The 25,983-nt window shown below is 36.3% G+C and overlaps 1 protein-coding gene and 1 long non-coding RNA gene across 2 annotated transcripts; both read right to left on the bottom strand.

The window, feature by feature from the left end:
* Window positions 1-9,565: 9,565 nt before the first annotated feature.
* On the bottom strand, window positions 9,566-15,914 carry LOC139132884 (uncharacterized). The gene is made up of 3 exons (XR_011552475.1): window positions 15,860-15,914; window positions 14,898-15,023; window positions 9,566-9,810 (listed from the first exon to the last, which is right to left on the bottom strand). It is a non-coding gene; the product is annotated as an uncharacterized lncRNA (long non-coding RNA).
* A 6,280-nt stretch (window positions 15,915-22,194) lies between these two features.
* LOC139132675 (uncharacterized) lies at window positions 22,195-23,757 on the bottom strand. Its single transcript, XM_070698943.1, has 2 exons — window positions 22,526-23,757; window positions 22,195-22,264 (listed from the first exon to the last, which is right to left on the bottom strand). Exons 1-2 carry the CDS (start codon window positions 23,755-23,757, stop codon window positions 22,195-22,197), a joined length of 1,302 nt encoding a protein of 433 aa, XP_070555044.1.
* Window positions 23,758-25,983: the final 2,226 nt, after the last annotated feature.

Here is a 25,983-nt window from a genome sequence, read left to right on the forward strand (position 1 = left end):
TGACGCGAAATCCTTCAAGTACCCAAAGAATGTTGACATAAACTCGGCACGTTGTGCAACAGCGATCTAAATTAACGTCGGACGTGCGGTCATCCCGCAAATAGTCCCCGTGTCCGACCAAATATATATCCTGGATTATTTAGTTGATCCAGTATTCTGAGAATCGTTTTGCTCCGGGATAAATATCTGTGATTGCCAAACACAACAATTCTCTGAGATATTTTCCTGTAAAAGCGCGGAAAACAATCGATCGTCAGAAACATTTGACCAGATCAGATCAGGTCAGAGATGGTGAACTGTTAGTGATGGCGAATGCAACAGGTTTTTTGAACACTAATAAGTAATCGGGTCATATCACATGTCATTCATTTTTAAGCAAACTTGAAATCATTCTTGATATGGGCCTGTGGATGTTACAATAGGCGGCTCCCTCGTGAATTCGGCGCCAGTTGTCAAAAATCTTGGTGTTCTTCTCGATAGTCAATTGACGATGGAGCGGCATGTGACAACCACATGCAGGAGTGCATACTTCCATTTACGGAATATAGCTCGCATCTGTAAATTTCTCCCACGTTTGTCACTTGAAAGGCTCATTCATGCTTTCATTTTTTCTAAGTTGGACTATTGCAATGTATTGTTTCTTGGGCTTCCTTTATGTTTACTACGGAAACTGCAGCTATTGCCTGGCTGCCACAAGCACGATCACATATCTCCTGTTTTAAGATCACTTCACTGCAATGGCTTCAAATCGATCATAGAATTGAATTCAAAGTCTTATTACTGGTTTTAAGGCACTTCATGGTCTTGCGCCTATCTATATCATTGACCTTTTAACACCCAAGAGTAATACGCGCCGTCTACGTTCTTCAGATTCGGGCTTGCTTGAGGTTCCGTTTACGAGGTCTTCATTCATATACAAACGGGCCTTCAGCCATGTCGCTCCGCGTTTATGGAACGATTTACCGGGCTGATATTAGAATGTGCAATACCATCGATTGTTTTAAGAAACGTCTAAAAACGCATCTTTTCCGCAAAGCTTTTAATTAATTGTCTTTTAAGATTTTATACATTTTCCTGTGTCTGCATGTTTTTTAGTGTCAAAGGTTTGTTTATATTTTTACATTTGTGAACCGTTTAGAGCATTTTATGGATTTACGGTATAGAAAAATAAAAATTATTATTATTATTATTATATCAGCATTTTAAGGTTTTGTCAACCCGTTGCAATTGTTTCACTTTCAGTCAGAATTTGACAACAAAATGGAATCGAAATCGTATCCGCCTTCTTGGCAAGAGAAAATCCAAGTTGTTGAACTGTTATGGACAGGTACTGTAAACCATCAAATTCTGTTGACAAGAAATTTTCGAGATTTTGAGAGGTTTGATCATTTCTCCACTATTTATTTATGTTTTCCCTTTTACTGTAAACGTGAGTCGTAATTGACCTTCTTTAAAATTTACGCACACGATGAGGTGCTATGAATTCAAGATTCCCTGCACCGATCTTGTACAAGGGTGTTTCAATGTAACTACGAGTAAATACAACAAATATATGACTCTGACTGCTATGATTACGTTACTTTCAGCCAATGAAATATTTTCCTCATGCAGTCACAGCTCATGGCCAATATTTCCATGGTTACACACTGCGTAGTGCAGTACGCCAGTATTTTACCCAATATCGCGACGGTTTTCCAGCAGTACCTCAAAATGGCTGTGACGACAAGCCTCGTTGCATAAACCTCAACGAACAACTGATTGTATTTCTCAGTCGCAAAGACGTCCCCAATTCGTTACGAATTTCTAATGGCATATTACACAACCTTACACACAAATGCGACATTTTCGAGATAACCCGAAGAGCAATCGAGTGGATGACCTCGTCCCAGCGATCGCTATCACTGTGATATTGTGATACAGGAATTCTCTAAAATATATTTCACCCTGGCAAACTATGTATTTAGAAATAGTTTGTACAGAAAAAGTGAGATAAAAATTTTGCTTCGAGTTTTTGCCACGACATCACTTTCAAATGAACAATGTTGATTGCCTTTTAATGGTGATGTGATCAAATTTAATGTCCCCCTCGTGAAGCTTTCTTTGTCATTTCTGTTTATAATCTGTCTGTACGCATGTCACCTCTCTCCAATAGTTATATGAACTATTTTTTGTGGTAACAAGGACTGCCTATGCAAAATCCGAGTGTCATAAACTGGCCAGTAATCATATAAGGAATCATATTGATCTAAACAAGCGAATCTGAAATGGTATTACGTATCAATACCGACAAAATGCTTAGTCATTTCCTCCGAATTGAGTGTATAGTGTTTCACCAAATGCTCCTTGCAGGATTTCATCCTGTTATTGTCCCTAACTGTTCAACTGTTCTCCAAATATGTTTCGGTGTTAGGTACATTAGCAAAATGAGAAATAACGCACACTACAGGTCATCTTTGCGATCATTGTGATTAAGATGAAACAAAATGCGATGTAAAGCGAGAAATTCATCTTCATCATTGGTGATGACCCAACAGATATTTCTGTCGCCGAGAATTGTGTTTTACATTGCAATGTAATCAACGACAGATCACCTTGCCATGTATTATTCAATTACTTGAATGTCTTACATCTCTTTATTCTGTTTGCATAATAAAAATTAAAATAAACATCAATTTATCCATTCTTTTCCTTTAGATCAAGAAATCAGTCAAGGCGTTTACCAGCACTGATGAAAATATGCCTCTGAAAGGATTGGACTCAAGTTTAAATCCATTGTCCTGCACTTAGTCTAAAAGATCAACATTTTTCACGAAGTACGTGGAGTTTGTCAGTACTCTAGTTCCTTCTGACCCGCAGCTTTTTTCTTCTTCATTTGAATACTGGTCTGCAAAGAGGCAACGTGAAGATGGTGTAATTTTGAACATTATCTAAAGTAAGTAGTATTTCTGTTCGAATAAACGTAACTGCAATATGCGACACACTCTGCCCCCGTCGCTAAAGGACCCTCCAAAAGTGGCATTATAAATAGTGACCAATATGTTGAAACATCGTGGAAATTTGACATTGCATGTATTTGACTTTACAAACTGAGTGACTTATGTAAAAAGAACAAATGTTTAATTTCAATCACACAACTGTGTTTACTTTGGGTCTTCGATGGTTACGAAGAAAGTCTGGCAGAATTTTTGAGACGAGGCGTTACAGGCCATTAGTACTGAAATAAATTTGAATTGAATTGAAATAATCGATCCCCTGCATCAATTCCATGTTTCATTGTTGCTATACTACATTCGTACATTCGTTTACAGAGATCCTATCATTTCTTGACTGAGAAAATACCACCTTCAAAAGAATAAAAAATACATTTGGGATCGAAAATGTTGATTTCGGCTATTTTGCACTAAAAGTGAGAACACCGAGTAGACTCGATGCTGTGTAGATTGTACATCTATCGCTTCCTGTCAAATAAACCAATAGGAATGACAACAAGATTTTGCTGAAAAAAGTTACAGGCCACAAGTATATAAATTGAACACTAAAATGTAGGGAGCATGGCTAGAAGAGGGCAAGTGTAACTCCGGCATTTGAGAATGAAAGGTCACTGCGAGTGACCGTAATTGCTTTTCATAATGAGAATGTTAACGATCATTTTGTATTCCTATGTGTAAAAGTAAACACGACATGGATGAATTTTTGTATTTAAAATTGAACGAGGAATCAATGAAGTCTATAACCTCATATGTGTAAATTAAATACTAGCGATCCAAGTATAAAATATTTTATTTCCTTTGCACGTTTCTCTAAGGTCTATGTACATGTAGGAATGCACTCAGCGTTGTGTGTGACTGATACTCGAAGTCCGTCACGGTAATAATGTCAACAGTATTTTTCTTTCAAATTGAGCATTCCTGTACTCCATGCGTAGATAATTTTTCAAGGACTTCAAATTAAGAAACTGAGAATTCAAATTCAGTATCATTGCTTTCCTTCCGTTCATATTAGTAAAGGTTTATCAAAGAGGTGGCACTTTCTGTCAACTACTGAAACTCAAAAGATCCAGAGAATAGCAGTTATGTCTCAATAGAAGGGACAACAAAAAGAAATTTACTTTCCACATCCCTTTCAACGCACACGAACGTCTACGTTCACATTTACCGGTTGTTACTTCATTTGATTGCCAAAGTGTAAATCATTCATTGTCACTTTTCTCTCCAGTTACAATCGAGTTGGTGTCAAAGCTCATTAACACCATGCCAACAAAGACTTCTATGATGGATCCAATTCCTGCCACATTCTTAAAGCAGTGTTGTGACCAGGTGGCACCAGCTGTTTGTCAAATTGTAAACAAGTCTTTACTCTCTGGTGAATTTCCAGGTTCCTGTAAACATGCTATTGTTCGTCCATTACTCAAAAAGGCAAATCTGGACCCAAATATTCTCAGTAATTATCGCCCTGTGTCAAATTTAACCTTTCTGTCAAAACTAATTGAGCGCGTCGTTTCCACTCAATTGAACGCATACCTACATAACAACAATTTGTTCGCCAAGTGTCAGTCTGCCTATAGGGCGGGTTACAGCACAGAAACTGCCCTCATTAGAGTGCAGAATGACATACTACGCTCTTTAGATAACGTAAAGATGTAATTTTGATTTTACTCGACCTTTCTCTGCTTTCGATACGATTGACCATGCCATTCTGTTACACAGGCTGCGTCATCGGTTTGGCATCACAGGTGTTGTTTTTGACTGGTTCAATTCTTACATTACGGGGCGTACACAGTCTGTTTGCGTCAAGTCAATCCTGTCGGAAGAACAGTCGTTGTTTTGTGGTGTTCCTCAGGGTTCTGTCCTTGGACCAATTCTCTTTAGTCTCTATGTGGCACCCCTGGAGGACATTATTAACAAATATGATTTAGATTACATGATGTATGCTGACGACACCCAATCCTATATTACATGCGATGGTAACCAGGTTCCCATTGCCACGATCGAGTTGTGTTTAGACGAGATTCGGGGATGGATGAGGGCCAATATGCTTGCACTCAATGACGGTAAGACAGAGGTTGTACATTTTTCCTCGAAATTTGGGATTGTGGGAACTGTCCCTCGTTGTAATTTTCGGATTGGTGATGTCAGTGTATATCCATCTGAATCAGTTCGCAATCTAGGTGTTACAATGGACTCTGCCTGCACCATGTCAGACCATGTTACAAATATTTGTAGATCAGCATCACATGCGATTTGGAGGTTAGGAAAGATTCGTGATCTTCTCGACCAACGTACCACGGAGAAACTTGTTCATGCCTTCATTACATCACGTTTGGATTACTGCAACAGTCTTCTTTTTGGTCTTCCGAATTTTGAAATACGTAAACTCCAGGCTATTCAAAATTCAGCCGCCCCGACTTGTTAGCAGAAAGAAGAAAAGGGACCACATAACACCAGTACTATACAAATTTACATTGGCTTCCAGTCCAGAAACGACTTGATTTTAAATTCTTTGTTTCACTTACAAAATTCTAACAGGCCAAGCCCCCGACTATCTAGCAGAAATGCTTACAGTACGTCATACTGGTCGTACACTTAGGTCCCAGTCTAGTGGTGCGATCATTTTGCATCAGCCTGTTTGCAACACGGCTTTCTATGGCAATAGAGCCTTTTCTGTATGTGCTCCCCATTTGTGGAATGCTTTACCATTTGAGATAAGGCTTGCTAATTCTTATAACAATGTTAGAAGTCAGTTAAAAACTTATCTTTTTAGATCATTTTATTCCTAGACACTTTTTAAAATTTTACCTCTTGCATTTTATTGGTGTTTTCTCGTAATTTTTATTTATAATTTACCTCTTTTTAGTGTTGTGTAAAGCGCATTGAGATTTTTAAAATGTAATGCGCTCTATAAGAAATAAATATTATTATTATTATTATTATTATTATTATTACTTACGACTCGATGAGAGCGAGTGTTGTTGATAATCTCCAGGGTGTTTACAGTGGTGTTATCAATCTCAATGATGTTCCCACTCATAGATATTTGTCTTTCCACTCATTGAATGGCGTTCAATTGTACAGCAGACATTTGCTTGATGAATCCTAAATAACACACCAGTCAATATATATGGACCTTCCCTTAAAATTAGCCACTTCATACTTCTGCCAAAAATCTCTTTCACCATTCTGATTTTGGCCGATTTTTACCATTACGCGAAAATTGGGTAACATGTAGATTTTGCCCTTTTGTGTCCGACTCAGATCGGGTAAAACGGCACACACGCTGAAGTCAGCTTTATTTTCATTATCGTTACCCTTCGGATCATCTTCAAACCATATCCAGTCTCATTTGGCCCAGAAATAAACGAAATATGGTCAAAATTTTCAAATTTTACTCTACAACGTTCGGTCGTTGGTGGCGCAAGCATCTCACAATAACGAATGTTTTTTCTCGAAATGGCGAGGAACCCGAAACACACATTTATACACGTGTTTTTTCAACTGTTAAGATGCATCTGTGTCCGTGCTTACTTCAGCGATCCAAATAAAATATGTTTTTATTTACTAATTATGGAATAAATAGCTTTGCGTTCAAGCATGATGTAACTGTGAAAATTGATACCCTTCTGAAAGCCTCGTTCCAACTTCGGCATTGTCAGCATGACCATCCAATTGATATTTTTGTCAAAATTTTGATCAAAATTGCGGAGAAAACCACTCAATATACGGTAGCTAGGTAATTTATTGTTTACATGTCTAATTTCCAAGCGACTAGGCGTTAATTAAAGCCCCCATAGCTTCAAATGTGTAATTAACCAATATCAAAATATCCTGAATTTTCCAAAGAGTTTGCTTTGAATTAGACCCATGAAAGACTGTAAAAGTGCACAACACTGTTATAAGTGTCGAAAGTGGCATGTAAATTGAAACGTTTTAACATCATTTTAGATTTCCCGCACTTTTGAAAAACTAATAATGTGACAGAAAATAAAGAATTAAAGCAACAAAATGTTGGCCATGGTGTGTTGTTCATTCAAGTAAATGGCATCATGCTTGTCTCTGTCTGGTATGATGGTGATGTGAATGTGCAGGAAATACTTTGTCTTTGTACTTTTCCGTGAGGGCGCTATTTTATGAGTGTGGCACCCGTTTAGGCATGGCCAAATCAGTGAGCAGAGATACTTCTCTATACGACCTTGAGTGAGAACATTTACAGCTACTGGGGCTTTAACTTTAGTCATTTAATGTCATTTTATCAAATTAGCATGTTAAAAGGTTTTAGAAGTCTGTATTTAGCAGATTTCCAGATCAATACTGCAGATGATAGACTGATGATTTCTGTACATTCTTCAGAAGTGTGCCTAAAACATACAAACAGCAGGCATGCCCTGACTAGATGGCTACATTGAACTGAACGTATTGTGTGTCAATGATTCATATTTATAATAAACAATCCCAACCAAAACCTGGAAGCATACATCTGCCACTCATGTCACAAAAGATGACAGCATAATTTATAAAATTGCACACACAGATACCTAACAATAAATCAAGTACACAATACATTACACTTTAGGCTGAACCATTCGGTTGTTTAATACTGCCACAGACACATGACAATAGAGTACATAATACACTACAGGTGAGGTTAAACCATAAAGTACCTAGATTTCATCATTTGCTTCAACATAAGAAAAATCTTCCAGGCGTACAGACTTCCAGAAGGTAGTCCGTGCAAATTTCTGTGACAACATACAGCTTAAATACATTGAAGTAAACTGTCATCTTGTTGACTCTTTATGGATAGAATAAATGGTTTTCTGAAAATATGGATAGAAGGCAACAAAAGTATTTTTAAACCAATGATTTACTGTGACACAGTCTCTTCAAAATGTAAAAAACAAAATGTTCATATCTATCTTGAAACAATGGGTTTTCAAGTTAGCCTCACTGATTTACTCCCATGTTCAATTTTAAGCTACTGCTGTGGTGACATCATAAACTAAAGTTGATGAAAATCTCTCTCATTTCGAACTGATGGCAGAATAAAAAGGTAAACAATTGACAAGCTGTACCAACCTGGTATTCAATGCAGTCAAAGTAAGTAAACAGCAACACAAGGAATATCATACAATTTTTACCCTTTGAGTGCTATATTTTTTCCCCACCAAAATTTCAGTGCAAAATTTTACCAATTTTTATGAACTTTCCTGTAATTTTTATGATAATTTTGGACCAAATGAACACAACATTTCATTGATCACAATTTTTTATCAAAATTTTGGCAAAAATCTGAAAAAATTGACTGAGGCGCTCAAAAGGTTAAAGCAAAAATCAAGAAGGCTGTCATTTTCACTTTAACACTTGTACTGGTATACTAGTAGTATTTCATTGCCAATACAGGAAGAACTTTTCAACTGTAAAGCAGGGCCTATCAAGGAACCCCCCTCAAAGTCTGTGGACCAGTAAAAATGGACAGATAAAATGACAGTAACTAAACAAGAACCCGAGAAATCTGCCAAGTAAATGTATATGCAATGTATATGCGATGTATCTATATGACAATAATTTACAAAGTCTTTGCTGTAATTGCAGTCCAAGCGAATCTGACAAAAGTAAAAAAAGCAAATATAAAATGTGTAGGAGAAATGAGTTATTTTCGTGTGGACCAGTGGATTTTACCTTGGGACCAGTGGATTTTACCTTGGATTTTACCTTGGGACCAGTGGATTTTACCTTGGGACCAGTGAAAAAATACAGGTCACTGATCCTGGGAAAAGTGGGTAAAATGGAAATTTTCAGGCCCTGTAAAGTTGAATTTCATATCAATTAACAGCAAATATTAATCATTCAAAAATCATAGGTCAAAAGGTGTATTACACATTTATTGTAGAGTATAAACAAAATACATTAAGGCAAGACTATGAGTGAAATGCTGGTACACATAACACTGTCAAAGTTGTAAAATAAAGATAAATATTAGGTTTGGCAAGCGGGCAGTGACTACTCATAATACAAGAAAGTGATGGCAAGAACAGTGTCTACTTGTTTGGTTTGAAATAACTCTGATAAAATACACAGTGATGGACACTTGTTGATTTGAAATAATTGCTGGCATAATTGACAAACACAAAAAAGGAAACTTGTTAGCAGTGCTTTTCAAATCTTCCATCACCATCATGATTGTCCTAGTACTTAAAATTTGTGATAAAAAACTGTTATGAGATACATTCATTCCCTGTCTATTGACATATTTTGAAATTATACAAGTGATAAAAAACATGAATACTAAGGGATGGTCAAGTTTCTGAGAAGATGACAACAGGCTATAAGTAATTATAAACTAAACAATGCAATATTACAGTTTTTGCTGTTGCAAATATTCTCTATCACAGAAAGGTCATGTTGTATGAAATGGTGCATCTAATTCTGAACTAAATACTCCAACATGCCGGAATGACATTGTCACTGCTGTTGACTTTTTGTCCGCAAATATTTTATTAAGTAAATATTGTTCGAATGAATATTTGATTGATTCAATATTGAAATTTGATATATCTGTAATTTCATGAAAATCTTGTACAGAAATCACCAGTCAAAAATTATTTACATACTTTATTGCACATTAACATTCAGGAAGTGTGTGTAGTACTTGGCAAAAATTATTGAAAACTCTCATTACTGACACTTTTTATCCATGGTTGGCAAACAGACTGATGTGAAGTCCATCTTTTAATTTCAGATACTGGTGCCCTTCAGTCTAGGAATAGGACTCTCCTTTCCAGCTGTGACGGCAATCCAACATCTCATCAATTCAGTCCTGGAAAAATGAACATGAAGTATTGTATTGTTATCTGCAAAGTCAGAGATCATTATCCCTAGAATTTGATGAAATTCACAAGAACTAGCCAAATATTTTGGTCTGATGCAGCTGTGGAGACTCAAAGCATACTTCAAGACATTCCAATTCATCCTTGCATCAAGTGTGTTTGTTTGATTCTGTTACTAGGCGATGCACATAAAGATAAGTTTTCAAGACTAGACATTTGAACAGTTTGTACCTGTATCAATTGAGGCCCAGAAATTTGAGCAATGCAAACAGAATTGTGTTGTAGTGACAACAAGTCATCGTTGATGACACAGCCCCACTTGTTAATGGGTATTTTGATTACAGGTCCTCAGAGAGGATAGAGTCCTCTTCATTAGGTCTGTGATAAAAAATACTTTGAATGAATTCGCTTGATACATGTCTGAGTTATGGTTCAGGACATGAAAAAAATCGTAACAAAATGGTCGCACAGTGGCCATATTGGATCGCATCACAAAACAAATTGATGTGCATAGCTATGACATTGGTCGATGTCCTTGTACCAACTTTGAATAAAATTGGTCGAAACATGCGGATATGCCTGAGAAATGGCTCTGTACATGAAAAAATCGTAATAAAATGGCCGCCTGGCGGCCATATTGGATCGTATCACAAAACAGATTGACGTGCATATGTATGACATAGGTCAATGTCCTTGTACCAACTTTGAATAAAATCAGTTGAGATATGCCTGAGTTATGGCTCTGTACATGAAAAAATCGTAATAAAATGGCCGCACAACGGCCATTTGGATTGTATCACAAAACAAATTGCCGTGCACAGCTATGACATTTGTCAATAAGCTTGTACCAACTTTGAATAAAATCGGTTGAAACGTGCCTGAGTAATGGCTCTGTACATGAAAAAATCTTAATAAAATGGCCGCCTGGCGGCCATATTGGATCGTATCACAAAACAAATTGACGTGCATATCTATGACATTGGTCAATGTCCTTGTGCCAACTCTAAATAAAATCGGTCGAAACATGCCTGAGTAATGGCTCTGTACATGAAAAAATCGTAATAAAATGGCCGCCTGGCGGCCATATTGGATCGTATCACAAAACAAATTGATGTGCATATCTATGACATTGGTCAATGTCCTTGTACCAACTCTGAATAAAATCGGTTGAAACATGCCTGAGTTATGGCTCTGTACATGAAAAAATCGTAATAAAATGGCCGCCTGGCGGCCATATTGGATCGTATCACAAAACAAATTGACGTGCATATCTATGACATTGGTCAATGTCCTTGTACCAACTCTGAATAAAATCGGTTGAAACATGCCTGAGTTATGGCTCTGTACATGAAAAAATCGTAATAAAATGGCCGCCTGGCGGCCATATTGGATCGTATCACAAAACAAATTGACGTGCATATCTATGACATTGGTCAATGTCCTTGTACCAACTTTGAATAAAATCGGTTGGAACATGCCTGAGTTATGGCTCTGTACATGACAAAATCGTAATAAAATGGCCGCCTGGCGGCCATATTGGATCGTATCACAAAACAAATTGACGTGCATCTGTATGACATATGAAGTAATCCTTGTACCAAGTTTGAATGAAATCGCTCCAGGCATCTCAGAGATATCTGCGTGAACGGACGGACGGACGCACGCACGCACGCACGCACGCACGCACGGACACACGCACGCACGCACGGACATGACCAAACCTATAAGTCCCCCCGGACGGTGTCCGTGGGGACTAATTAACCATACAGTTTCACTGCCACTTATATGAGAGGATGATTCTATGTCACGTACTACTTGATATGTGGAGACTGGTTTCTGTCATTTTTACACCGTGTATATACCATACAGAAGACTATCCTCTGAGGATCCATATACAAAGTCACCAAAAATTTAAGCACATTGAATTTCATTTTAAGCAATATTCAAGGTCTTTTTGAGTTTCAAACACCATTTTCCAGAGATCATTTTTATAATATATAACCATGTACCATTTCACCAATATCATGTTTGATTATCTTGTCTTTGGAAACTTGAAGGCATGTTATCAATTTTCAAGGACTTTCCAGGAGAATTTGAATTTGAAGTCTTTTCAAGAGCATATAGACTAGCTGTGCATTCAGATTTGCTGTTGACAACTTAGTACATGGAAGCGACAACATGGCTACTTCAATCATTCCAACTTGCCGCTGAACTCAAAGAGATTACCATTTTGGAGTATTACCAGTTCCATACACTGTGCCTTCAGTCTGTGTTTGGTTTGGTATTAGCGGAGACCCATAAAAGACTGAATTTTTAAGTCAATGATGAGATTGATCACACTCCAAATGATTTAAGTTGTTCAGCTCTACAAGCAGACATATCAACTACCTAGAGATATATCATAATTCACACTGATTTGTGCCTTCAGATTTCTGCATAAAACAAATTCGTTGTATCTGTTTGACTCCCTATATACCCGTACAGAAGCACCTAAACTGTGAATTCTAAAACATGCTTCTTTGTAGAGTCAGTTCTCATTTCCAGTTTTGAATAATGACGACTAAGTGAGGATATAGCAATTTTTATCATTCTTAAATTTTGGACAGCCAACCACACAGAATTGCTAACAAGGAAATAGGGCAACTGGTCACATTTGGTACTGCAAAACAACAAGTACTGAATTTTACTTTGGACATTACAAACAAACAAATTTACATCTACACTGGACGATGCATGACCTCATCAGTTAGTCATAACTTGCCCAACAAAAACATGGCCTTTATAATGCATGCAGAGATTGATATTTTCAAGGTTATGTAGTTGCAATGTTGATGTTATTCATTCAATGTCTTTTGCATTTTCACTACATATCAAAAACCAATGTATTTTCTGTTTCCAAGTTGCATTAAAATTAATGTGAAATTTCAAACGCACTTTCAGAATTTTTTTGTATTGAAAACACAAAAGCACCGCCCTAAAGATTACATTATGAAAATTCCAGCATTTTTTGAACCAACCTTACTGAAGTGAATCTCAGTACTAAGTTTCAAAGCGGTTTCAGAGATGAATGTTTTTTGACTAAAAACACAAAAAATTACCCCAAAAGTGCAAATATGGAAATTTAACGACAATTTGAACAACATGATTTAAGTCACCCCAATCAACATGCATACCAAATTTCAAACCACTCAAACAGGCACTTTCAGGGAAGACTTTCTGACCAAAATTGCCCCAAAAATATAAATATACAAATCCACTATGATTTAAACAAACCTGACTGGGGTCACCCCTAGCAACGTACATACCAAATTTCAAAGCATTCTGATGTGCAATATCTGAGAAAATATTTTGTTTTACAACAAAATACATAAATTGCCCAGAAAATATAAATATGCAAAATTTGTCACAATTTGAAGATATCTAATGACTTGATTTCTCCCTTGCAACTTGCTTACCAAATATCAGAGCAATGGGATAGTCTCATGGCACATTGTCACAAAAATGAATCAACTACCAGTATAAGGACGGACAATACCATACCCGGTACATGTACCGATATCTGTCACTGATTTTCTATGTACACCCTTTTCTCAGGGTTTCTCTCATTAAGCCTCCTCTACCATTCCCATACATGGTTTCCTATCCAGCTAGGGAGCTTTAGTCTCATGACTTTGTACATTCATCTAGGAAACCCTCTCACTTTTCAACACCAGCATAAAATCAATTACTTCCTTGTGTTGTTATATTTGCTGAGATTTCCAACGTTAGATTTTTCATTTTTTAGTATACTTCCATATCTTGTTTATATTTTTGTCTTATCTCCCTGTATTTGTGGTTCCTTTAGTCTCTGTTGCCCAGACTATTCTGTAGGGCTTTCATTCGGCCACTGCAACCCAACAGTGCAACACAGAGCAACTGATCTATGATGTTATTGTTGTGTTTTGAGACAAAGTCACAGAAAATATAACTTCAACATGTGCAAGGTGATGTAGAAGTTGCTTTGAAGACCCAAGTTAGTAATAAGTGTGAACTATGACTTTAATACCCTGGATCAGTTGTATCGTACTTGGTCATACACTGACCCAAGGCATAAAAGTCATTGTTCACAGTCCTGGGGAGGAACTTGAAAGTCAGTTATACATAACATTGAAGCTACATATTGCCTTGACTTTGTCAAAAACATAATTACATCATAGATCAGTTGCTCCCTGGATGTATTACTCTTGTTTGTGATGTAACCTTCTTGTTCAGAGATTTTTGAATGGGATTTCCTTGACTCCACAAAGGTGTCAGGTTGTGAGCCCCGCCGAGCAGTCTGGGTATCCAAGACTACAGTTCCTGTGACACTTTGATTACATGTCACTCTATTCTTTTTACTGGCTTCTTTGTATGATCAATGTTAAGACTGTCCTTTTTCATTTTCACAGTTTACCATTTTTATGTCATTCATTTTGAAATTAGTTTTTACCCTCATGAAGCAAATCTATGAGTTGCAAAAATGATGGTACAATAAAGATTATTGCAGGAATTGATTTTGGATCTAAACCTTAAGTTGACTAAAACTCATTTTTGAGGACTTCTGAAGATGTAGTTTGTGTCTGAACATCTTGAAATTGAACTTTGTGAACAGATATGCAAAGTTTTCTGTCACATCTTACATACAATTTGTTTATTGTGTACTTTGAATAGTGGCCATTACAACAATTTCTCTGAACATGAATGCAAATAATGTCACCAGAATCAATCATGCTCAGAGGAGCAGAGAGAAAACAAAAAAATTGTCATCTCATCAACCTTCTAAAAAACTCCCCTTCTTCCAAAGAGTGTGGCCTTCAGATCATGATATTGACTTTGCCATCTCAAAGACCACTGCCTCTGTTTCATGATTACATGGTACTGTATTTTTACACAACATGAAGGTAACTTCAGATACAAGATACAGAAACAAGTTTGTGATATCCAACCAATGAGGAATAATAAATGAAGAAATGCTATTCATCTTCATCTAAATACTGCAAATTAGATAAAGCATGGCAGTATTATGGAGATCCAAGCCGGCAAAATTTTGCAATCTTACCTCTCACAGGTTTTCCAGACATCTCTATCATAAGAGAAACAGTCAACATCACTTGATAAGGCTGAAGCAGAGCAGGACAGCCAAAGTCTTCAAAGGAAATTCTCCACCAACAAGGAATCTAGAATACTGAGCAAAGGGAAAAAAATCTTCATATAACATTGTAAAAAACAATACAAATAAATCTGCAGTTCAAATCTGTTGTTAAATGAAAGAAGATTTAAATTCGATGTCTTCCATGCATAAAACAACAAGTTCATTGCCATTACATGTATATATGTTAGAAATGATTCTAGCCAGTGTATACGGATGTGAACTTTGGTGATTTTTCAGACACTGCAATAGGCCTTGTAGACTGTACTGGACTCAGCTCTGTGCACACATCCAATGGGGTACAACAATTTTGCTTAGGGTGACTAGAGGAGTTGCTATAAATCCATATATTGTATTTGAGCATAAGCTCTACAGAGTATTATATGAAATATAGGATTAGTATTATGAAAGTACATGAAAATTACAAAAAAATCAACTACCGGTAGTTGAAATGAACAGTTCTGTATTCATGAACTAAATTAAAATCACTTTGCTACACTTGTACACAGTTGCATAAAATTCTCAGGGAAGACCACATGACTCAAAAGTTATGTACGTTTCATTTGGTTTGAACACTTACAACAAACCGTAAACTGCCTTCAAGCATTGCCAGACAGCCGATATATTTCCATGTACACCATGCACATGCCACATCATCATTTAGAAAAGGTAAGCGTGTCTGTTAACATGCAACTTAGCATGAAAATTTTGCTGTTTCAAATAGGAAACTTTGAACACTTGATAAAAACCTGCTTACCTAAGACTAGCCACAAATTTTCCAGGGTACATATATGTATAACAAATTTCTACATGCTTTGCAGAAACTTTTTCTGTGACCATGTAGTCCAAGGAATAGAAAACGTGTACAGTACCTGACATTTGCCATGAAAGTTGTCAAGAAACTGAACTGCTTGAATCAGATCTGAACTATAGAGGGAGAATACTCATTTGAATTTTCCATCCAACACCTGTGCACAAACTGTCCACCTCAAGGTACAGTTGAAACATATGCACCTGCCCTGCTGTGAGCTGTGAAAAATTACCAATCAGGTTGGAAATTTATAAAGGTTTGCATTCAGTCTGGTGTTGTGTCACTGTAGCAACGTTTCCAGGTCAATACTGCATTTAGCTGGCAATGCCAGGAAATGCTAGCATTACTGATTTCATTACCATTCCACAAAATTGATCAGATAAGGATTATCCCCAGGGACCTTCATAACAAAACAATCAGACAGGTGGTTGTATTTCTGCTCTCTCACTAAGCTTTCAACAAGAGGGCAAGTTTTAACCAAGGCAAATAATTCATGAATCACACGCCAATTTTTCTGAAAGCTTTTCTCTAAAATGAAGGACATCAACCTCTCTTGATGGTAAAAATATCACTGAGTTCCAAGATTGCTTGTAAGCATACTAAAGAATGTACCTATACATGTAACTATGTGCTACCTTGAAGTTGATTCATTGTAACAATATTGTAAAATTCAATAATTAAATGTTTCAGATACAAAACACTTTTCAAGAGTACAGAAACTCACTCAGCTTTAGGGTGTAACTATCTGATATTATGATCTATGTAACACCATCTGTTCAACTACCTCCCAATCATAGATGTACATATCTTTTTGCTAACAACTAATTTCAACTAAGTTTGCTTCCATGTTAATGCAACAAATAAAAAATAGCGTCAATGACACTGTAGCTCCCATCCTGGACTATTTAGTGTTTGTTCTCTGGTCAGATATTTGAACATGTGTGAAAGGGATAAGTGCATGAAGTGAAAATACTTAAATGAAATGTACTGGAGACAGTAAAATATATTTAATGTAATTATTCAGAATACAAAATGGAAAAAATACAGAATTAGATATATCGAATACTGTGATACAACCATTAACTCAACAAGTCATTTACAATGACATAGTCCCCACTTGTAATAGGAGTATTAGTCTTGATGGGGCAGAAAATGTGGTCATTAAGAAGTATCACTGGAGTGTATATGTTGAGATCTATGGGCACATAGGTCTATGTCGTTGTTCCCAATTTGAAACACATGAGGCATGTCTAAGTTATGGTTCTAAATCGGGAAAAAAGATCAGACCTCTAGCAGTATTGGCCAGCCAAGAAATACATATGCGCATTATAAATGAGGTACAAGATGTGACATCTTAAGGTCTAATATCCTATCAAAATTGCAGGGTATAGAACTTGTGGTTACTGAAATATGCATATATATGTATAATCAAGGTCAAAGGTCATCGAGGTCACATGACATTTTGAAAAAAAAAATTTATTGCTAATTAATCCCTATATGCCAAAAAATCAGATCTCTAGCTCTATTCTCTTGCCCAGAATTAGATGTGTACATAATTAATGAGGTAAAGCGTGTGTTGTCATAAGGTCTCCCATCCTACTAGATACAAAGGACATAGCACTTGTGGTTACTTATTTATTGACATAAACATATATTTTAGGTAAAAGGTCATCGAAATCACATGACATTTGGTCAAAAAATTTCTCTCCTATAGTTATCCCTATATACCAAAAATCAGACATCCAGCTCTATTGGCTCGCTCAGAATGAGATATGCACATAATTATTGAGGTACAGTATGTGGCGTCATAAGGTGTCCAATCATACCAAACATGAAGGGTGTAGCACTTGTGGTTACCGAGTTATGGAAAAATATGTATATTTGAGGTCAAAGGTCACCGAGGTCACGTGACATTTTGTCAAAAAAATTGTTTTGTTAAGTTATCCCTATATACCAAAAATCAGACCTCTAGCTCTATTGGCTCGCTCAAAATTAGATATGTGCATAATTAATGAGGTACAATATGTGGCGTCATAAGCTGTCCTACCATACCATACATGAAGGGAGTAGCACTTGTGGTTACTGAGTTATGGACAAATATGTATATTTGAGGTCAAAGGTCACCGAGGTCACGTGACATTTTGTCAAAAAATTTGTATTGCTAAGTTATCCTATATACCAAAAATCAGACCTCTAGCTCTATTGGCTCGCTCAAAATTAGATATGCACATAAGTAATGAGGTACAATATGTGGCGTCATAAGGTGTCCCATCATACCATACATGAAGGCTGTAGCACTTGTGGTTACTGAGTTATGGACAAATATGTACATTTGAGGTCAAACGTCACCGAGGTCACGTGACATTTTGTCAAAAAATTGTTTTGCTAAGTTATCCCTATATACCAAAAATCAGACCTCTAGCTCTATTGGCTCGCTCAAAATTAGATATGTGCATAATTAATGAGGTACAATATGTGGCGTCATAAGCTGTCCTATCATACCATACATGAAGGGTGTAGCACTTGTGGTTACTGAGTTATGGACAAATATGTATATTTGAGGTCAAACGTCACCGAGGTCACGTGACATTTTGTCAAAAAAATTGTTTTGCTAAGTTATCCCTATATACCAAAAATCAGACCTCTAGCTCTATTGGCTCGCTCAAAATTAGATATGCGCATAATTAATGAGGTACAATTTGTGGCGCGTCATAAGCTGTCCCATCATACCATACATGAAGGGTGTAGCACTTGTGGTTACTGAGTTATGGACAAATATGTATATTTGAGGTCAAAGGTCACCGAGGTCACATGACATTTTGTCAAAAAAATTGTTTTGCTAAGTTATCCCTATATACCAAAAATCAGACCTCTAGCTCTATTGGCTCGCTCAAAATTAGATATGTGCATAATTAATGAGGTACAATTTGTGGCGTCATAAGCTGTCCCATCATACCATATATGAAGGGTGGTAGCACTTGTGGTTACTGAGTTATGGACAAATATGTATATTTGAGATCAAAGGTCATCAAGGTCACATGACATTTTGTCAAATATCCGAGATATCTGCGTGAACGGATGGACTCACGGATGGACGAACAGACGGACATGACCCAATCTATAAGCTCACTGGACTTCATCCGTGGGGACTAAAAATTGTGTCACTGCATCCTTTTTGCAATATGAATACGATGAGAAACTAAATTTTTATTTTGTGGCCTTATACATGGGAGTCTATGGAGATCTGCCTTATACATGGGAGTCTATGGACGTGTAAACTAAAAATATGCAAATTTACCCGATCCCACGATTTGCCCAAATTTGGGAAAGGTCACTCCTATGCACTTCCATACCAAGTTTCAAATCAATCGGACTTGTGGTTTCAGAGCAGGAGATTTTTGACCAAAATGGGAGAAAATTACAAAAAAATTCATGAAAAATAGCAAGTCCAAGATACTGACCCAAGATGCGCACAATCATTTCATGTCAGCCCAAAGTACTTACATGCTAATTTTTCATGTAATCTGCTCAGTGGTTATTGAGTTTTTTCAATTTTGACTGTTTTTACATTTTTTCACTTAATTTGCATATTTTTGGCAATGACAACTTCATTTGAACAAAACCTCATCTACAGCCCATCATCCATGTACACACCAAATATCAAGATGAAATGTACAGCGGTTTTGGAGTTTTTGATGTTGACGGACAGACATACAGACATACAGACATACAGACGTACAGACATACAGACATACAGACATACAGACATTTTCCTAGCCTATAAGTAGGGAGTACAGTGAAAAATAGGACTATATGATATCAATATTTCAAAATTAGAAAGACATTAAACTATTCAAAAGAAACAAAACAAAAAAAAAATTATCGAAATCGGTCAAGCCGTTCTCCAGATAGCATCATTTAAAAAGTCCGAAATTTACTCATTTTTGGTCAAAATCCTGCAAAAATTGTGAAAATTGACATTTTTCCACAGTTTGGGACAGTAATTTCTGAAAACTAAACATACCTGCTCAATTATTTCAAATATTATGAAAGAACTTTGTGTAGTCATACCAAAATAAAAGGAGTTATGAGAAAATGTGAAATTATATTTTCATAGCTGGCTCCCAAATATGCAAAATATTTTGTCTGACTTAGAAATTTTGGGCGTGGCACCGTGGTAAAATATGAAATTTCGCAAAGTTTAACAAGTCCTCATTTCACTACATTTTCTTTCATTTTCATGAAAATTTCAGAAAATATTAACATTTGTCCATAGAATGAAAAAGTATGACATTTTCAGTGATTTAGTAAAAATATAATTTTTTGCACAAGATCAAAAATCATAAAAACTTCATTTTTTCAAAATCCAATATGGCCGCCGGAGGCGGCCATATTGGATTTTCAAGAGGTTTTAACATGTATGTATTTTCAATTGTTACGTTAGTTTAATTACTCTGTTATCTCCAGCGTCGTTAAATTTAAGTCTTTAAGTACAAGGAAACAATTTCAGGCAATTTGCAGTGATAATTAAGTATTTAAGTTATTATTTATTATTAGAAATTAACTTTCATGAGATTGGAAACTGTAGGCTATCTTTGCCTTTTCCTGGCGGTCTTTGACTACTTTTGAAAGGTGACAGCAGCATAAGAAGAACAGCAAACACTCAGAGTGGGTAGAGATGTCATCCATCTCTGCATCAGTTCTGTCTAATCAGATATCATATTGTCACCTTATTGTTCTGTAACATTATATGCATTCTAAGCACAACAATCACACAAGCTAGCTATCCACCAGTTCAAGAAATATGTATCATAGTTGTCTCATAAATGACATTTTTTTTATTTCCAATCAACGATGAACGTTTAGACAAAATATCTCTGTCTGAAACAGTTATACAAATAATCTATATCTTCTACATTCACAACTTTCCATGCTCTTAACAATGAATCTTTTGGAATGATTGTTATTTTTTTCAAAATAAATTTAACATCAACACATTCTCTATCCTGGCGTAAAGGCCACTGAAACGTGTTATTTCGTCTTTGGAGAAATTTTACATCAACAGCATTATGCTCATTATCAACTCCAAGAATTTCACCAGCAAACCACTGTTCCTCGTATGCCACAGCAACATACATACCAAGTTTAACATGACATTCCCCAAAACATAAATTATCATCCTTCCTTCCCCTCTTTCTTCTCTGTACATTCTGACTGGTAGCTTTTCTTTTCCTTAGATTTTCATTTATTTCTTTGACATTTTGCGGCATTTCTCCATTTTGTGCCCTTACTATTAATTTAAGATTATCAGTTAGCTGTTGAACAGACAGCTTTACTTTGTTCTTTGCCATTTTGTCAAGTTTTTGTGTGGTAAATTTGACTGCAGGAAAATGGTTCTGTATTTAATTTGATCTTTGATTGCACACATTTTTTGAGGTTGAGACAAATATTGCAATTTACTGTCAATCTCGCTTTCTGTTTCCCACACACCCCATTTAGTTTTAATCCTGTGTTCAAGTTGTTCTTTTCTGTGCAACTTTCTTTGTGATTGTTCATGTTTTTTTGTCATTCTTTCCCTCTGTAATTCAGTCTTTCTGTTTAAGTGTCTGACTATGAACATGTTCTCTCCGTTTTCTTTCAGGTGCAGATTCCGTGCAATTTTCATGTACTTTTGTTTAATATCTTTACCAAGTTTATTTAGATAGGATGAAGTATTATTTCGACTGTAACAGATACAACCTGCTTTTGATAATCTGCTTTTTTGAGGTGCCTTATTAATCTGTCTAACCAAATCAGAAAAATCTGTTTCAGATCTCATGTTTGTCAAAGGTGCATTAGCCACCTCTTGTTGTACATTTACAGTTGGTTGGATTTCAGAACCACCTGGCAGTTGATTACCCAGCTGTCTCTCAACAACAGGCAACATAGATTTACACATACACTGTAGTGCAGCTTGTGTCAGTGCATCAAATTCAGGGGACAACTTTCAAAGAGTTTCACATAAATTTCATCTTTTGTTACAGTACTACCTGATATGTATGTTCTTTGATTCAACAATGGTGTGGCATCCAAGGCATTATCAGCAAGACAAGTTTTAAGTTCCAGCCAATGACATTCATGTCATAGTAATTGATGTTGCTTTCAAGTAAACGCATCACTGGACCAGTAATGAGTTAGAAATTATACCAAGGGCCCTGCATTCAGCAGTAATAACTGGTTCATCAATGACTGCTTGAACACGACTGATTAACTTGTTTGTAGAGTCACACCTCCCTGAGTGAAGAAAATCCGATATGTGGTTTTTATGATAATATACTGCACCCCCCTGATAAAATGCTACATTAAATCTATGATGTTCAAATTTGATCAAATGATTCCTTTCATTTACAACATCTTCTAGGTATGGCCAAAAGTCTGTATAAACTGCAGATTTCTGACAGCCTTGCTCAGTGAAACCCTTGCCTGCCTGATACAAAAGATCAAAACAGTATGATTGATTGAGTTATAATGACCTTCAGTTGAAATGTTGATGTTATTTTTTTTCTCATTTTCAAATTCTTTGCAAGACAAGCTTACTGCACTTGCCATATTAACTAAAACATGCATACCACACAACAAATGGTTAACTGATGTCATTTTTTGTTTTTCACTTTCATCAAAACTATCCCAGTTTGATTCAATAACAGGCAATAGAGTTTCCCTGACTTCCTCAAGTTTAGATTTATACTTTTTGTTTACAATGTGTCTGTCACTCATAAGATTTTTGCTCTTCAGTAACAGCTGTGCATAGATTTTTTGTTTTTCTTCATTATCTTGTGTTATGGACTCACTAAGTTCACGAAAAGTTTCAAGAGTGGCTGTCAGATAATCATCTGCACTACCCCTGAGAAGTTCTTGAAACCCCAATGATAAAGATGACTTGTCTGGCAATGACACCTGCATACCCGCATAATCAACAAACTTTTTGCGTGTTCCATCACTATGTAAAGTGTTAGGTTTGTCATGTTCTAAAATAGTAGTTGCTGCCTGTGCCTGTGCCAGAACAAGTGCTTCAACCTGGAGCATTGAAGTCAATGACTTGCTTGGCAATCTCTCTACATCAATGTTTAGCATATTCTTAAGAACAGACTTGACTATATGGGTACAATTTTCAATGGAATACACCTGTCTAACGCTGTCTGTATATTTGCCATCCTGAAAAGTGACAAGGTTGTTATCATTCAATAGATCAGATATTGTTTCTTCTAACTCTAAGTTTTCATTTTCCAACTGGTGTATGATATGTTTGTTTGTTGTATCTGATTTAGTACTACTGTCTCTATATTCACATGCTTTCCTCTTCCAATAACTCTTACTTTTTTGTAGATTTACTTTCTCATGTACAATCCTGTCTAATTCACACTTAAGTTTTTGTCTCTCTGTGTTCAAATCATCCACTTGTTTGACATAGTTTTCAATTGTATCTGTCTGTTCCTGAATTTTCCTGTGCATGGCATCAATTTTCTTATCTCTTCTCTTAATTTTCTTATTCACATTTCTGGGTGTAAGAGTTGACAGTTTTATTTTAAGTGTATTTATTTCATCTTGTTTCTGTCTGTATTCTCTGTGTAAGTTCTCCATTCTCTTAATCCTGTCTAACATTTCAAACTTCTCTTCAGACAGTTCGTCCATGGCTCGTGTCAAATCACTAATTTCTGCATATTCATTGGTTAGATTTGATGTTAACACGGCAAGAACCTGATTATGCATCCTAACACTCTCTGTCATTTCATCTCTATACTCTGCTGCTGTTTCTACATCCACTGACTTATCCACTGTCTTAGGCAACTTATACTTCTGTTCTCTGAATGTTTCCAACTCTCCTCTACGCTTACATACTTGAAGTTTATAAAACTTATCATAAAGCCTATTCCACTGACTTGCCAGAATCTCTGCACAAGGTACACTATCAGGGTTCATCAGTGATTTTATCCAAGTTACAGCAAATTGCCATGGCAGCTGGTTTCTTAGTAAGAAAGAGCGCAGTTCTAGAACATGTTGAATTTCAAGACAGATAGGATTTTCACCACAATCTGGAAACTGACAAGTCATCAAAACTTCTTCGGTTATCTGATGAGAACTGAACACTTTTGAGAGTTCTTTTTGGTTTTTCCTTTAACTATCTCACTCATGAATTCCTCTTCTCTACCTTCCTGTCTAGCTCTTGTCATCTGTCTCCTAACTTTCTTAGTAAAATTACTTATTCTCTCTGGCAACTCAATATCTTGATCAAACAAGTCATCGTGATGACACAGTCCCCACTTGTTAATGGGTATTTTGATTACAGGTCCTCAGAGAGGATAGAGTCCTCTTCATTAGGTCTGTGATAAAAATACTTTTGAATGAATTCGCTTGATACATGTCTGAGTTATGGTTCAGGACATGAAAAAATCGTAACAAATGGTCGCACAGTGGCCATATTGGATCACATCACAAAACAAATTGATGTGCATAGCTATGACATAGGTCAATGTCCTTGTACCAACTTTGAATAAAATCGGTAGAGATATGCCTGAGTTATGGCTCTGTACATGAAAAAATCGTAATAAAATGGCCGCCTGGCGGCCATATTGGATCGTATCACAAACAGATTGACGTGCATATGTATGACATAGCTCGATGTCCTTGTACCAACTTTGAATAAAATCGGTTGAGATATGCCTGAGTTATTGCTCTGTATATGAAAAAATCGTAAAAAATGGCCGCACAGCGGCCATTTTGGATCGTATCACAAAACAAATTGCCGTGCACAGCTATGACATTTGTCAATAAGCTTGTACCAACTTTGAATAAAATCGGTTGAAAGATGCCTGAGTAATGGCTCTTTACATAAAAAAAATCGTAATAAAATGGCCGCCTGGCGGCCATATTGGATCGTATCACAAAACAAATTGACATGCATATCTATGACATTGATCAATGTCCTTGAACCAACTCTGAATAAAATCGGTTGAAACATGCCTGAGTAATGGCTCTGTATATGAAAAAATAGCGTCAATGACACTGTAGCTCCCATCCTGGACTATTTAGTGTTTGTTCTCTGGTCAGATATTTGAACATGTGTGAGAGGGATAAAGTGCATGAAGTGAAAATACTTAAATGAAATGTACTGGAGACAGTGAAATATGTTTAATGTAATTATTCAGAATAAAAATGGAAAAAATACAGAATTAGATATATCGAATACTGTGATACAACCATTAACTCAACAAGTCATTTACAATGACATAGTCCCCACTTGTAATAGGAGTATTAGTCTTGATGGGCAGGAAAATGTGGTCATTAAGAAGTATCACTGGAGTGTATATGTTGAGATCTATGGGCACATAGGTCTATGTTGTTGTTCCCAATTTGAAACACATGAGGCATGTCTAAGTTATGGTTCTAAATCGGGAAAAAGATCAGACCTCTAGCAGTATTGGCCAGCCAAGAAATACATATGCGCATTATAAATGAGGTACAAGATGTGACATCTTAAGGTCTAATATCCTATCAAAATTGCAGGGTATAGAACTTGTGGTTACTGAAATATTAGATTAGATATGTGCATAATTAATGAGGTACAATATGTGGCGTCATAAGCTGTCCTACCATACCATACATGAAGGGAGTAGCACTTGTGGTTACTGAGTTATGGACAAATATGTATATTTGAGGTCAAAGGTCACCGAGGTCACGTGACATTTTGTCAAAAAATTGTATTGCTAAGTTATCCCTATATACCAAAAATCAGACCTCTAGCTCTATTGGCTCGCTCAAATTAGATATGCACATAAGTAATGAGGTACAATATGTGGCGTCATAAGGTGTCCCATCATACCATACATGAAGGCTGTAGCACTTGTGGTTACTGAGTTATGGACAAATGTATATTTGAGGTCAAAGGTCATCGAGGTCACATGACATTTTGAAAAAAAAATTATATTGCTAATTAATCCCTATATGCCAAAAAATCAGATCTCTAGCTCTATTCGCTTGCCCAGAATTAGATGTGTACATAATTAATGAGGTAAAGCGTGTGTTGTCATAAGGTCTCCCATCCTACTAAATACAAAGGACATAGCACTTGTGGTTACTTATTTATTGACATAAACATATATTTTAGGTAAAAGGTCATCGAGGTCACATGACATTTGGTCAAAAATT

Source organism: Ptychodera flava, chromosome 5, assembly GCF_041260155.1.
Source record: "Ptychodera flava strain L36383 chromosome 5, AS_Pfla_20210202, whole genome shotgun sequence".
NCBI classification, from domain to species: Eukaryota; Metazoa; Hemichordata; class Enteropneusta; family Ptychoderidae; genus Ptychodera; species Ptychodera flava.